The 15892-nt window shown below is 46.1% G+C and overlaps 1 protein-coding gene across 8 annotated transcripts in view; it reads left to right on the top strand.

The window, feature by feature from the left end:
- CCNJL (cyclin J like) overlaps nucleotides 1–15892 on the top strand; it is an 82877-nt gene that overhangs the window by 15645 nt on the left and 51340 nt on the right. For all 8 annotated transcript variants that reach the window (XR_006220248.1, XR_006220242.1, XR_006220241.1 and 5 more), the window contains one exon: nucleotides 14432–14645. Coding sequence is in view for 3 of the 8 variants with exons in the window: in XM_007077608.3 (XP_007077670.1) it covers nucleotides 14432–14645 (214 nt within the window). In the remaining 5 variants the exon portion in view is untranslated. The remainder of the gene's footprint in view (nucleotides 1–14431; nucleotides 14646–15892) is intronic.

Genomic DNA, 15892 nt, shown 5'->3' on the forward strand with positions numbered 1-15892 from the left:
GTGGTGGCTGGAGATGACCTTTCTCTCTGCTGGAAGACAGGCCAGAGGTCAGCAGGAGGGGATGTCACTGGCATTGTTGGCTTTATGTGCTGCAAGCCACCCTCTCGAGGGTGTCGAAATAGTGTTCTCGCAGCGATGTTGGTTCTTTACCGAAAATACCTTCTTGGGCTTTATGAAGCAATTGGGGCAGAGAGGGGAAGGAGGGTGATCCTTGAACTGTGCAGGGCCTCTGGGGTCAGAGGTGTGTACTTCTGAGGCCTCTGAAGAGCCAACTTACCCACCTCCCCTTTCTTTTTCCCTTTCAATTTGTAAGTCTCCGCTTCCTGTTGGTCACCTTGGTTACACATGATGTTTCTTCATGTCTTGCTACTCTTTGTTCTCAGGCAGACACCATCCCTCGAGCTGTTTCCCAACCAGCTGGCCCAGTGCCTGGAGGCCCAGCCTCCCTAGGGAGGCAGCAGTTGGCAGCACTGAGGATGAGCATGGTGGGAAGCACAAAGGAGACCAGTGTGGTTTTCCTTCAGCGGCTGGTGTGGGAGAGCAACTTGCCCCTGCTCTGCACCTTGGGCCACTTACAAAGTGGTTGTCACACTCAAAGCAGCACCACACCCCAGGCCCAGCCAGTCCCTCTGATGTCCAAGTCCAGTATTTGCCACTAACCCACAGGGCGGCTTTGGCCATTGCACTTCTGTGCCTCATTTTTCTGGGCATCAGCCAGTCCTGGTGGTGCCACTGACTGTGCCCAGCTCAACAGGCTGAGTGCTGCGATGGAGAGCCCAGGTTGAGTTACAGCTGTCAGTAGGGCCATAGTACAGTGTGAGGGAGAAGTGGGGGCATGTGTGTGCAGAGAAGCTAGACTGGAGGCGTGTCTACCAACACGTGCACATGCTCACACTTGTCTCTTGGTGGTGGGATTGCTGGTGAATTTAATTTTCTTTGTATTCATATATGTGTTTTCTAAAATTCCTACAGTAATAAAATATTTTATAACCTGTTAAATATAACATTATTTTGGAAGGAAAACACAAACCTAAACTATCCCATAGAGTCTGCAAAGCAGTGTTATGAGCATGGAATCAGAAAGCCCAGATTCAGATCCATCACTTACAAACTGGGGGACCTTAAGCAAGTTATGTAGCTTCTCTGAGCTGTCCTTGTCCTGAATACTGGGATGCTGATAATCCCCACCATGTGAGCTTGTTGGAGGTGAGAGGACAATGCATGGAACATGGTATCTGGCAAAGGAAATACACAGAGTTTTAAAAACATATATATATATATATATATATATATATATATATATATATGCATGTATATAAAATGGAAGGTTGTATAAAGCTGTTCATCATAATGAGTGATTCCAGATACTCATGAAGACCAGACCAGAGAGGAGGTATAAGAACCTGGGGATGCTGAATTCTGTCTTTGCCTTGGTGTGACAGTGACAGTAGACAGGTGCCTCAGTCTACATAGCAGTAGGTGGTTTCCAGGGAGGAACCAAGTCTGTGTTTAGAGAGGACTGGGAATTGCCAAAATTGTGAATACATATGTAATATATTAAAATGTGTGTGTATATATATACATATATATATAAATGTGTATATGTGTATTGTACACATATATACACATATGTAATATATATATATGAGACAGGGCAGTTGAGGGGATTTAATTTGGAGCCCATCCGTAGACCCCACAAGGCAGGGCACCCGGCTCTTGGCTTCCAGGGTGAGCTGGCATCTCTGTCGTCTTGTGCCTCTCCTAGGCTCTGAACACCATGGCTGTGTGGAAATTCTTACCAGGGCAATTCAACAGGTGAAAACTGTGGCTTTTCATCTCAGAGAGCTTTTCAGTAAACCTTTCGGCTTAGCATCATCAACTTGTTGGGAGTTGAGCCAGGGATTTTCTCTGGAGTCTCACCTTGCAGATGCATTGGAATTTAATGTCCCCAGCACACCAGTGCCCAGCTGCCAGCACCCTAAATCACCATCTCCCGGAACAAGCTCTCTGGGATGTTGTTCCTCTGCCCCCAACCCCCCTAAAAAGGGATGGTGGTGATGGTCATCTGTGGATAAACAGATTTAACCTAGAGTTTCCTAAAATTATGTGAGTTTTTTTTTCCTGAACAAATGTTTCAGGGATTCCAGTGAGCTAATATCTGATTCCTTTTAAGGAAGGAACAAAGTTGTATGCAGTATATAGTATGGCCCACAGATCCCTGTTCTTCAGGGAGTATAAAAATTGGGCCTGGGGTGTCATGGAACACACACTGGGAAACATTGCCTTTGAAATGACTGAGAGTAGAGTATGTAATTTAGAATTCTTGAAGTTCCCAGTCCCTTATAAAACACCACCTTTTTCCTCTGTGTTCAACCCCTGCTGCTATTGGGTAGACTGAGGCACCCCAAGGCAAGGACAGTTTTCTCTTTCCCCTAGAATTCAGCATCCCCAGGTTCTTACACCTCCTGGTCTTGGGGAGTATTTTGATTTGCACATTATGATAGTTTTATTCAACCTCTAAGATCCTGAGCAAACCATTTTTACTTCCCTTTTCATTTCAAGTATGTGCCATTCTCCAAGTTTGGACGTTTTGTTTATTATTGAGTGTTTCTTCTGTGTCAAGTATTGGAGTCACAGAGCTGAACAAGACAAACCCATCCCTTTTCTCATGATGTTTATCGTTGAGGAGTGAAGAAAGACACTCAAAGTGGATGGATGGATGGATGGATGGATGGATGGATGGATGGATGGATGGATAGGTGGGGAAAAGTTCTAGGTGCTTGGGGAATATCTGAAAGGCATATGACCAGGAAGCACTGTTTTCAGAAGTGACTTTTAAGCTGAGATCTGAAGGAAGAATAGGTGAATGATGAGAAGTAAAACCATAAGGCAGTTAGAAAACAACACAGTACAAGACACCAAGTCTACAAAATGTAGACCTCCCTTCCTCCCTTCATATGAGAAAACAAGGGTGACCAGCTGAACTTTTACGGTGCACATGACCTTCAAACTCCTCTGAGGTTAGCCTCAAAATGCCGGCATAGCCTGTGTGTGAAGAGCACAAGCTGAATTTTCTCCCCCATCTGTCCTTCAGCAGTGACAAGCCAGGGTCCCTGCCCAGCAGTCCTGGCTGTGGGCTTGGGGCCTGTTGAACTGCAATTCAGCCTGGCCTCACCTGTTTTCCAGGCACATCTGAGACCAGCCCAGGTGTAGAGTGTTTGCTACCTCTGACAAGGTCAGTGCCTCTGTGAGAAAGGGGAGAGCACTGGAGGAGCAGACACGTGCATGGAATCTTCAGAAGCCTGTCCACACAGCCCTGCCGCCACTCTGTGTATTCCAGTTTGGGCTTTGTAGGTGTTGTGAGTCACTTGTCTTCAGCCTTTCTCGGAAAGCTGTTCCTCTCAATAATCCTCTTTCTGCCTTGGAACCCCCAGACAGAGCTCTTGGTCAGCAAGGAGAGTGGTTCCTAAAGGACGCAAGCGTTTCTGGACATGTACCACCTTCCTTTCCTCTAGAATGGTGCCTCTGGTCACAGAACTGTCCCACATCATGGTGGAATTTCCCACTTAGGGGGCAGTGTCCCCCGCATTGGTTTCCCAGGGAAGGATGCAGGGCTGGCTAAGGGAGACTGGGGCGGGGCAGGGATGGCCACAGGCAGGGAGAAGCTTTCCCGCAGCTGGTGTTGGCTGAGGTGGCACCTGTGTGCATCATGAACACTCCATTCATTTATTCAAACATTCGTTCATTCATTCAGCAGATATTTTTTAGCCCTTACTGTGTGCCAGGTACCAGGGGTACAGCCCAGACCTGGAGAGAAAAATGACTCCCTCCCTCACAGAGATCACATTCTGCGGGGTGGAAGGAGAAGTCCAGTTAATAAACCCTTTATTGGACAGTCACTGCTCAGTGTAGGAACACACAGGCTGCTATGGGAGGGCAGTCGGGGAAGGCCTGTCTGGTGAGTGACCAGAACAGAGACCACAAGGATGAGAAATGGCCCAAATGCCAGAATGGGGATCTGGTGGAATCATGACACAACCTTATGATGACAAAATGCTAGCAGCCATTGAAAATATGGTTTCTGATGCTGTCTTGAAGGGGGAGTTGGGCATACTTGTAGATTATGACTCCGTTTTGTAGAAGTTTGCACAGAGGAAAACATCTGAAGAATCTGTGTAAAGGCGTGGCTCAGTCAGTTAAGTATCTGACTCTTGATTTCAGCTCAGGTCATGATCTCACAGTTTGTGAGTTCAAGCCCCGTATCAGGCTTTGAGCTAATAGGGCAGAGCCTGCTTGGGATTCTTTGTCTTCCTCTCTCTTTATCCCATCCCCCGCTTGTGTGCATGTGCACTCTCTCTCAAAAATAAATAAATAAACATTAAAAAAAGGAATCCATGTAAAACTTACTAGGACTTTTCATGAGAGATCATAAGTGATATTTGTTATTTTTTTCTACTTTAGAAAAGTTGTCAGTGAATATGTCATTTATAATTAGTAAAACGGAAAAAGAAAAAAAGGTCACTACTTCTGGGTTGGACCTGGGTGGGACCTTGCATCTTGTGAGGACGAAGTGGGATATTTAGCACGGTGCTGACATGGGGCATGTTATTATTAAAGGGATGACTTTCTCAAAGACGTGACGTGAAGTTACCAGGGAATCCTTGGGGATACATTTTGAGCTGGGCCTTAATACAGTGGGTATCTAGTCCCTCCCTCTGTTTCTTTTCAGACTGGAAACACAGTATTGAAGTAATAAAATGTCTATACATTGAATGTTTTTAAAATTTCAGTCTTTTTTTGAATATTACTTTTCAATTTATTTTTATTAAAGTGTAGTTGACATACGATGTTACTAGTTTCAGATGTACAGCATGGTAATTTGACAATTTTATACATTAAGCTGTGCTCACCATGATAAGTATTATTATCATCTGTCACCATACAATGCTATTACAGTATATTGACTGTATTCCCATGCTGTACTTTTCATCCCTGAAGCACTCTTTTTTTATGGGCATAACATTATATTAGTTTCAGGTGTACAACATAAGGATTCAATCTTTGTACATTTTGGGAAATGATCACCACAATAAGTATAGTTAGCATTTGTCACTTCATGTAGTTACATTTTTTTCTCATGATGAGAACTTTTAAGATTTATCTCTTAGCAACTTTCAAATGCAGAATATGATATTACTGTCTTCACCATGCTGTACATTATATCCCCAGGACTTATTTACTTTACAGTTATAAGTTTGTACCTTTTCACTCCATTCACCCATTTCGCCCACCTCCCCCTTGCCACTGGCAACCACCAATCTGTTCTCTGTGAGTTTGGTTTTTTTTTTTTTTTTTTTACTTTGAATGTTTCTTTTTTAAAAAATCCACAGTGTTGAAAGCATGAAAATAAAAATCACACAAGATCTCAGCCCTCCAAGATACTGCTGTTAACATTTTGTTGTATATCTAATAGTTTCTTCTTGTCCATTGTTAGTTTTTTTTTTTTAATTTTTTTTTTTTAACGTTTATTTATTTTTGAGACAGAGAGAGACAGAGCATGAACAGGGGAGGAGCAGAGAGAGAGGGAGACACAGAATCTGAACCAGGCTCCAGGCTCTGAGCAGTCAGCACAGAGCCCGACGCGGGGCTTGAACTCACGACCGCGAGATCATGACCTGAGCCGAAGTCAGACGCTTAACCGACCGAGCCACCCAGGCGCCCCCATTGTTACTGTTTTTTTAAAGCTTATTTATTTTGAGAGAGCGCAAGAGTGTGAGTGGGGGAGGGGCAGAGAAGGAGGAAGAGGGAGAATCTCAAGAGCAGGCTCTGCACTGTCAGTACAGAGCCCGACATGGGACTTGAACTCTTGAACTGTGAGATCATGACCTGAGCCAAAACCAAGAGTCTGACACTTAACCAACTGAGCCACCCACGTGCCCCTCCATTGTCATTACTTTTAAAAACCAAAATAGGGGCGCCTGGGTGGCTCAGGAAGCTAGGCGTCTGACTTCGGCTCAGGTCAAGATCTCGAGGCTCAGGTCAAGATCTCGCGGTCAGTGGGTTCCAGCCCTGCGTCAGGCTCTGTGCTGACAGCTCGGAGCCTGAAGCCTGGAGCCTGGAGCTTGGACCCTTCTTCGGGTTCTGTGTCAGTCTCTAACTCTTGCCCCTCCCCTGCTCGTGCTCTGTCTCTCTCTCAAAAATAAACAAACATTAAAGATAATAATAATAATAAATAATAAAAACCAAAATAAACTTTGATAACAGAAGTGTTTTTTGGTAAGGTGGATTGCACTCCCTGCACCTGAACTCCGTCACGGCCGCTTGTCCCTGTGCCCCAGCCTGCTCATCTCTGGTTATGGCTGAGGAACTCATGCTCTCTTGTCTGGCTCAGGTGATAAAGGGCCAGCAGCTTGTGAGGGAGAGTTTCTGGAAGCCTCTGCCTGTCCTGCTACCCCTCCTTTTCTGTGCCCTCCTCCCAGCCTTTCTGCTGGCCACAGAGATGTTGCCCCTGCCCTGCCGAGAGGAAGGTCACTCTGCCTGGCCCCGTTCCTGCCCTTCCTGCCCCTTTCCGCCCACACTGGCTGCTGAGTGCCTGCCAAGTGCCTGCCTAATCCGGGAGGGCTTTACAGGCCGCCCCTCGCAGGCTGCTCTTTTGTTTCTGGAATCCAGGCCCCTCACCAGGAGGGGTGGCTTCATGCACCCGGGCTGCTGTGGCCTTTAAGCTGACTTAGGTCAAAAGTGCTTGGGGAGGAATGTGGATCCTTAGAGCAAAGCCCTTGTAATGAAGGCCTTTTCCCCCTTAATTGGGTTACAGAAGGAATCAGCTGGGCTCTCAAACTAAACAGGGTAGGCATGCTGGCGTCCCACATTGTTGTTCATTTGCCAAGGAATCACCCTTCTCAGCACCAGAAGCTGAGGCTGACTCCTCATTCCATTTGACTTCAGGGTTCTGTGGAGGACAAGGGGATGGGTAGGTTTCCTTCTCTGCAGAGGCCCCCAGGCCCAGCTATAAACCGTCAGGTAGAAAGCTTCCCTCCACCCACCAAAGCATTCCATCCAACAGTTCCTCTGAGAGTCCAGAGAGCCTTTGACAGAGGCAGATAAGCTCAGTTTATCTGAAGTTTGATTGCCCAGCTTGAGGGAAAGGCCACTAATGCTTACTGATTGCTGTCAAGTGCCAAATATTTTACAGTTAGGGCAGTGTGACCCCCATTTTTCAAATGTGCCCCATTTTTCAAAAGTCCCTGGGGAGGAATGTGGATCCTTAGAGCAAAGCCCTTGTAATGAAGGCCTTTTCCCCCTTAATTGGGTTACAGAAGGAATCAGCTGGGCTGATGAGGGCCCAAATGAGGGCACTGGGGTTCTGAATTCACATGCCCAAGGTTAATAACTGGGGTGGACCTGAGATTCCACCCCAGAACTGCCTGACTTAACTATCTGTGCCCCACACAATATGTGGGGAGAGGAGTGTATTTGATGCACCGTGGTACGTTACACTATTCATTCTGTTTTTTAAAGACTATGTTTTTAAAACAGTGTGAGGTTCACAGCAATATTGAACAGAAGGTACGGAGATGTTCCATGTACCAGCTACCCCCGCATACATGCACAGCCTCCCCCATAGCCACATGCCCCACCAGAGGGGTACATTTGTTACAGTCTGTGAACCTCATGACACATAAGTGTCACTTAAAGTCTTTTGTTTTTAATGTTTCTTTTTGAGAGAGAGAGGGAGGGGCAGAGAGAATCTCAAGCAGGCTCCGCACTGCCAGTGAAGAGCCTGATGCCAGGCTTGAACCCACAAACTATGAGATCATGACCTGAGCTGAAATCAAGAGGTGCTTAACTGACTGAGCCACCCAGGTGCCCCTGTCACTTAAAGTCTTTGGTTTACATTAGAGTTCAGCCTTGGTGTTGTACATTCTGTGGGTTTGGACAAATGTATAATGATGTGTATCCATCATTATAATATACAGAGTAGTTTCATTGCCCTAGAAAATCCTCTGTGCTTGGCCTGTTCTCTCCCTCCTCCACCCATCCCCTGGCAACCACTGATCTTTTAACCCTCTCCATAGTTTTGCCTTTTCCAGAATGTCATACAGTTGGAATCATATAGTATTTAGCCTTTTCAGATTGGATTCTTCCTCTGAGTAATGTGCATTTAAGTTTCTTTCTTGCCTTTAAAAAAAATTTTTTTTTTTAAGTTTTGTTTATTTTGAGAGAGAGAGAGCATTAATAGGGGAGGGCAGAGAGAAGGAGAGAGCGAGAATCCCAGGCAGGCTCCACAGAGTCCAATGTGGGGCTCAAACTCCGGAACCGATGAGATCATGACCTGAGCTGGAGTCAGACACTTAACCAGTCGAGCCACCCCGGTGCCCCTCCTCCTTGCCTTTTCATGACTATCCATTCCTTTTTACTCCTGCAGATAGTTTTTGAGCACCTCCCTCTGGGCACTGGGCAAATGGTATAGGCAAAGTGGACTTGACCTCCACCCTCCAGAGCTAGAGTTTAGCAGGAAGACACATGTAAATAAGTACATACTTGGCCGTGAAGAATAGCATGCTAAGAGAACAAGGGGGGCTTGATTTTGAATGATGAGGAGTCAGAGAAAACTTAGGAAGGGACATTTAAACCAATATCTGAGGAATGAGCAGAAATGGGGGTGAAGAGCATCGCAGATGGCTGTTCTACTTTCAGAATCCTGCCCACTTTTGACACTCGGCCACTTCTGGGAACCCCTATTTGCCAAATCCTTCGTGACCCGTACTGTTGCCTGTTCCAAAGGAACATAACTTTTTCTTTTTTTTTTTAATCTTTTTTTAACGTTTATTCATTTTCGAGAGACAGTGACAGAGCGTGAGTGGGGGAGGGGCAGAGAGAGAGAGGGAGACACAGAATCTGAGCAGGCTCCAGGCTCTGAGCTGTCAGCACAGAGCCCAATGCAGGGCTCGAACTCACGAGCCGCGAGATCATGACCTGAGCCAAAGTCGAAAGCTCAACCCTCCCAATGAGCCACCCAGGTGCCGTCTTCATAACTTTCTGTTTTATGCATGGATGACTTCCTTTGGGAATCTGCTCACGCCAGTGGACCCTTTCCTCAGGAAAGTATACAGAGGGAGCTCTCTTCTCCCAGTTGACACAGGAGAAAGTGCAGAAGGAGTTAAGCTTGGCCGAATTGAGCAGGCAGGGAAGTCAGGACTCTGCATATCTGACCTGTTGTGTTTTGGGACTCTGAACTGCCTTGATGGGGGCAGTGCAGTCTGGGCCAAAGGTCACTTGTCTCATTTCCGGCAGCTGCTGCCTACGGAACACCAAGGATCTGTGACTGTGGTTGCGTCTTGTCAAGAGCCTCAGAGCCGGCTGTTTAGAGGAAATACCCAAGTAGCCTGCAGGCTTGTGGGGGCTGCCGGAGGAGGAGGCTGCTTTTGCAGCTGCAGCCCCGCATTGGCTGCTGCTACCAGGTGTCTGGACATAGCCCTGGAGGAGCCTGGCTGAGAGATCTTCATGGGTAGCCACCCTACCAGTGTTTATGCCCTGCTCTAAGCCCTTCAGGGGCTCTCTGTTGCCCGCGGAGCAGGCTAGATGTCTTAGCAGGGCACACAAGGTGGGACTGCCCGCCGTCCTCACCTGCTTGTCTGGGCACACCCTACCTGTCTGGCTGTTCAAGTGCCCCGATTCCCTGGATGGGACACCTGTGTAGCTTTGCCAATGCAGTTTTTCCTGCTGAGCTTCCTCCCTTCCTGTATCTTCAACAGTCACTTCCTAAACATCCTTCCAAATCCTGGCTGGATCGATCTCTCCTCCTTGAAGCCCCCACTGCTGCTCCCTACTGATGGGCTGAGGGCATTCTCCACTCACCACTGCAATTCATTCCTCTTTCCTCCCCAGCTCTCCCCCTCCCTGCCTTTATTCCTTCCACAGCTAGTATTAGGTACCTGATGATGTTCGGACACCCCAGGGTGCTGAGAAAACAGGGATGAGCCAGAGCAGACCCAGACCCTGCCCTCAAGGAGTTTGAAATCCTACAGTGGCCCATAAATTCATCAGACAATGAAGATGAATAATACACAAGTCAAATCTTTTCTTTAAAAAAGTTAAACTGACAATAAAAGATTGTCTCTGATTTAAATGAAAAAAACTGGGGTGCCTGCCTGGCTCAGTTGGTGGAGCTTGCAACTCTTCATCTCGAGGTCATGAGTTCGAGCCCCATGTTGGGTGTAGAGATTACTTTAAAAAAAAAAAAAAAGACAGGTTGAGAAAAAGGTACATTAAAAGTCTTGTGGTCTCAGATCCCTTGCAGGTTAAGTAAAGCCTGGGGTTTCAGGACTTTGTCAAACTCCAGTTTATGTGTAAACATGAGGGAGAGAGAGTATTCACCTTGGAGCATCTTCCATGAGCAGAGCCCTGGGGTTAGCAAGAGAGATGTCCTAGGCTCAGAGCTCTGTGGGGGAACAAGCCAGAAGAGGAGAGATCCCAGCATGAAATCTCAACGCAGGCTTCACTTTCACAGGGAAGGCCTTTCTCCCTTTGAGAAGATGGGGGCGTTCACTGCTCAGGGTTTTCCTTTGTAGTGTTTCGTCTTTGTTTTTGTTTTTTAAGGAGGCTCCACACTCAGTACCGAGCCCAATGAGGGGCTTGAACTCATGACCCTGAGATCAAGACCTGAGCTGACATCAGGAATCCGATGCTTAAGGGGCGCCTGGGTGGCTCAGTTGGTTAAGTGTCCAACTTCAGCTCAGGTCACGATCTCGCAGTCTGTGAGTTCGAGCCCCGCGTCGGGCTCTGGGCTGATGGCTCAGAGCCTGGAGCCTGCTTCCGATTCTGTGTCTCCCTCTCTCTCTGCCCCTCCCCCGTTCATGCTCTGTCTCTCTCTGTCTCAAAAATAAATAAACATTAAAAAAACAAAAAAAACAAAGAATCAGATGCTTAACCAACTGAGCCACCCAGGCACCCCTCCTTTGTAGTGTTGATCACCGTTTGGAATTGTGTAATTGCCTTATTATTTGGTTCCCATCTCTTACTGGTCTAGAAACTCCATGAGAATGGTAAAAAGATGGCTTTATTGAGATATAATTCATATAAAACTCACCCTTTGAAAGTATGCAATTCAGTTGCCTTTAGCATATTAAGCATTGTGCAACCATCAACACTATCTAATTTCAGAATGTTTTCATGATCCCAAAAAGAAACCATTAGCAGTCACCCCCCCTCCGCCCCCCCCTCCCGCCCATTAACGTCCACCCATCCCTAACTCCCAGCAACTACTAACGTACTTTATGTTTGTATGGATTTGCCTATACTGGACATACCATATAAATGGGATCATACAATATGTGGTCTTTTATGACTAGCTTTTTTTCACTTAGCATAATGTTTTCAAGGGTCGTTCATATTCTTTCCTTTTTATGGCCAAGTAATATTGCGTGGTGTATGGATACATTTTGTTTTTCCATTCATCAGTTGATGCACATTTGGGTTGTTTCCATTTGGAGACTGTTAGTGATGCAGGTTGGCTGCGTCCGAGGACGCAGAGGAAATCCCGCAGGACCAGCCAAGAGGGTCTTTGGCTTCTCACAGGATAGAAATTAAGCACAAGCCGAGAGGAAGTGAGAGCAGCATTTATTGAGGACGTAAAGCAGATACAGACAGAGTGGGCGACTCAGAAAGGAAAGAGGTGTGAGTCTCATGTTTGCTTGGGGTCTGGGGTTTTCATTGAGGATTATGGTCAATGTACGTGTCTTCTCAGGCATCCAGCAATAAAGAGAAGTGTTTAGGTGTCCTCCATCAGTCACTTATGCCCTGGAGCCAATGGTCTTGTTGAGTCAGTGGTCTTGGAAAATGGTTCACGAGGACCCACCTCATCACTCCTTAGATGTTATCTGCTGCGCTGAATGACTCCAAAGAAATCATTAACTCCATGCCCTTTATAAGGAGGACATACATTATCTGTACCATAAAGTGTGTGTAGAGTGGAGGTATAGGTCCTAGCAAGAATAGAGGCAACAAAAAAGTAGTCTTTCATGGGGTCCATTCAGTTTCCCTATCTTGTTATGAATAAAGCTGTTAGAAACACTCCTATACAAGTTTTTGTGTGTCCATGTTTTCATTTCTCTTGGGCATACAGCAAGGATTGGAATTGCTGGGTCACGTGCTTCCTCTGTGCTTCACGTTTTGAAGAACTGCCAGAGTGTTCTCCACAGTGGCTGCACCATTTTACCTTCCCACCACCAGTGGATGAGAGTTCCAGTTTGTCACATCCTCACCAACACGTGTTTATTTTCTGATTTTGTTTTTCTAGTAGCAATTGTAATGGGTGTGAGGTGGTATCTCACTGTGGTTTTTGATTTGCATTTCCCTAATGATTGAGTGTTGCGCATGTTTTCATGTGCTTATTGGCCATTTCCATGTCTTCTTTGCAGAAATATCTATTCAGTCCTTTGCCCATTTTGAACTGCGTTGTCTTTTTATTGTTGAGTTGTGGGAATTCTTTATTCTGGATACAGCCTCTTATTGATACATGATTTCCAAACATTTTCTCCCGTTCTGTGGGTTGTCTTTTCACTTTCTTGATGTTGTCTTTTGAAGCATGAAGGTTTTACATTTTGAAGTCCAACTTAGATGATCTTGCTTCTAGTTCTGTTGCTTCTAGTCACATCAAAGAAACCATTGCCTAAGTGATGAAGATTTGCTCCTTTTGTAAGAGTTTGATGGTTTTAATCTTCCATTTAGATGTATGTCTATCTTATTCTAGGTTATATCCCCAGTGCCTAGAATAATGTCTGATGTATAGAAGGCACTCAATACTTACCAAGTTAAATGAATGAATTAATATATTTTGTTTTTAAAAAATTTTTTTTTTTTAACGTTTATTTATTTTTGAGACAGAGAGAGACAGAGCATGAACGGGGGAGGGTCAGAGAGAGGGAGACACAGAATCTGAAACAGGCTCCAGGCTCTGAGCTGTCAGCACAGAGCCCGACGTGGGGCTCGAACTCACGGACCGCGAGATCATGCCCTGAGCTGAAGTCGGCCGCTTAACCGACTGAGCCACCCAGGTGCCCCTGAATTAATATATTTTGAATGAATAAATGAATGAATGAATGAACAGATATCTCTTGTCCCAGAGCTGTTGCTATCTCAGTAGAGTCACACTGAGAAAGTGGCTGAGAAAGTGGCATGATACAGACAAAGGGCTCCAGTCTGTTTTAATCTCACCCACAGGGAACCTGCCTTTAGTAAGCTCTCACAGTTCCTTTTCTGCCAGTTCCCCCTTTCCCACTGTCCCTCAATTTTGCTTCTCTTTAGTTTCTCTACTTGACAAAATATAGCTACGGCATTTCCTAAATAAATCATATCTGGCCTACTTTGGTTAAATTGCAAATATAGTAGATATATAAGAAAATTTTTCCTGTCATTAAAAATCTTGGTTGGCTTGATATTTCTCTTGCTGGCTTATGTTGGAGAAATAAATTTGGATAACATGGCAGTGTACAAATTACAAAGTAAAAGTTGCCTCCTTGGGTGGAGGGAAATATGTTTAGAATTTACTTTTAGAAAAAAAATGTATGTGCATGCAGAGAGAGAAAATGTAAAATGAAAACTGAGGAGCCTGGGTGAAGGGTATTTCAGGAGTTCTTTGTACTATTATTTTAACAGCTTTTTGTGTATTAAATATTTTTTAAATGTTTTGGTTTTTTTTTTTTTTAAGAAAGAGAGAGAGAGTGCAGGGGAGGGGCAGAGAGAGAAGGAGAGAATCCCAAGCAGGCTCTGTACTACCATCACAGAGCCCGATGTGGGGCTCGAACTCACGAGCCGTGAGATCATGACCTGATCCGAGATCAAGAGTCAGGTGCTTAACCAACTGAGCCACTCAGATGCCCCATATATTAAATATTTTTTAAAATTCATCTCTCACAATCCCACCCAGAGAGGCAATTAGGCTGGGGTCCCTGAGAGGTCACTGTGTGCTGGGTGTTTACATTCATTTTCTATTTAATTCTCCCCTCAGCTGTTGAGGAAGAGGCAAAGGTGAAGGCAGGTGACCGTGCTAGCATGACTTGGTTGAGTAGTGCAACTGGAATTGGGATGCAGGTCTCTGACCTCCAGGCCTATATTCTTTTATGGCTTATATATCTCAAATACTAATCCTTTCCCCAGGGAATGACTGATGTCTTTGGTGCCGATTATCTCCTTCATGTGCCTCTGTCATCATATCCTTGACACTTCACAAGCCTGTGCTCACTGAGGGCAGATGGGAGATGGTCCAGGAGTTTCTGGAATAGAGGGGCTGCCATCCTGGGACTTGAAGGGTCTGGAGGGAATCACTGCCCCTCACCAGCCAGCAGGCAGTCCCCCGTGTCTCGCTTTCCTGGGGCATCCGAGGCTCTCAGGAGGCAGCCCTGACCCCCCTTCTGTCCCTCCTGTCCTCCAGGAGCTGAAGCTGCCCGCCTTCCGAGCCCACTCCCCACTGTTGAAGAGCCGCCGGTTCTTTGTGGACATCCTGACCCTGCTGAGCAGCCACTGTCAGCTGTGCCCCGCGGCCCGGCACCTGGCTGTCTACCTGCTGGACCACTTCCTGGACCGCTACAACATCACCACCTCCAAGCAGCTGTATGCCGTGGCGGTGTCCTGCCTCCTGCTCGCAAGTATGTGGAAACTGCTGCTTCCCACCCACCCGCCCCCCTCCTTAGAGCCTGGGTGCTCCTGAGTCATTTTACATTTCTGAGGTCTTTGCACATCTTCTGTGTCCATCCTTTGCCGAATGCAAACTATAGTCATAATAATCAACACTTTCTTTAGCGTCTGTAGTGTTCCAGGCTAAGTGATAAGGATTTTAGCATGTTGATTTTAATGCATCCACACCATGACCCAAGGAGACAGAGAGACAGATACTTATAGTACCCCCATCTTACTGAGACATAGAGAGATTAAGAAGCTTGCCTTGGGTCATCTAGCTAGTATATGGCAGACACAGTTTGAGCCCAGAACTGCATGGTGCCAGAACCTGTACTCTTAAGGCAGTGTCACCAGGGGCATAGGGCCTCTGAATGTGCTATTAGGGGAATGTATGTTAGGGGAAACCCTAACAACCACTGTTCTTAGACGTATGTAGAAATGTGACTGCTTGATTGGGGCCAACCAAGACCCATTGTGTTGTCACCAGGCCTGGACACCAGGCCTCAATCTTCCATTGAGGCCCAACAAAAAACACAGCATAGCTGTCTGTCTGTCTGCCTCAGTAGGGACTACCGCCTGACTATGCTGCTCAGGTCATGTGCTTAAAACACAGTTCTCTCATGCCATCCTGCTGCTTAAAATCGCCCCCTGGTTTACCAACAGTCTGAGGATAGGGATCGTCTATCAAGGTCCTGTCTGTCTGACCTCATACATTTCCCCTCTTCAGGCACTGAATTCCAGCTAGGCCCCCTCCTGTCACAGAACTTTGCCCATGCTGTCTCCTCTGCCTAGAAAGCTTCCCCACCCCACCTGTCTGGACCCAATTAAATGTCACTCAGACCCCACATCCTTGAGAAAGCCTTCCCCCACACACTCAGCAAATACATATTTCCATGGCATCATGCACTCTTAATTAACACCCACCCCCGCTACTAAACAGTAAGTTTTGGGGAGGGAAACGAACCTAGTACATCATAAGACCGGACAAAAATATTTGTGGAATAAAGGAAATGAATGAAGCTAGAGGTTCTTTCCGAGCTGGGCTTTCACACCTCTCCAAGGTGCCCTTAATGGAAAGGAGTGATGTGCCCCAAAGTGGCTAGCTACAATCATGACATTTCCTTGACATCTAGTATTTTCTTCTTACAATTCAGTCAGAGTTTACATTCCCCTCTACAATATGTTATCATCCTGTTTTATTATATCGGCCCCTCTC

Source organism: Panthera tigris, chromosome A1 (assembly GCF_018350195.1).
Source record: "Panthera tigris isolate Pti1 chromosome A1, P.tigris_Pti1_mat1.1, whole genome shotgun sequence".
In the NCBI taxonomy this organism is placed as follows: Eukaryota; Metazoa; Chordata; class Mammalia; order Carnivora; family Felidae; genus Panthera; species Panthera tigris.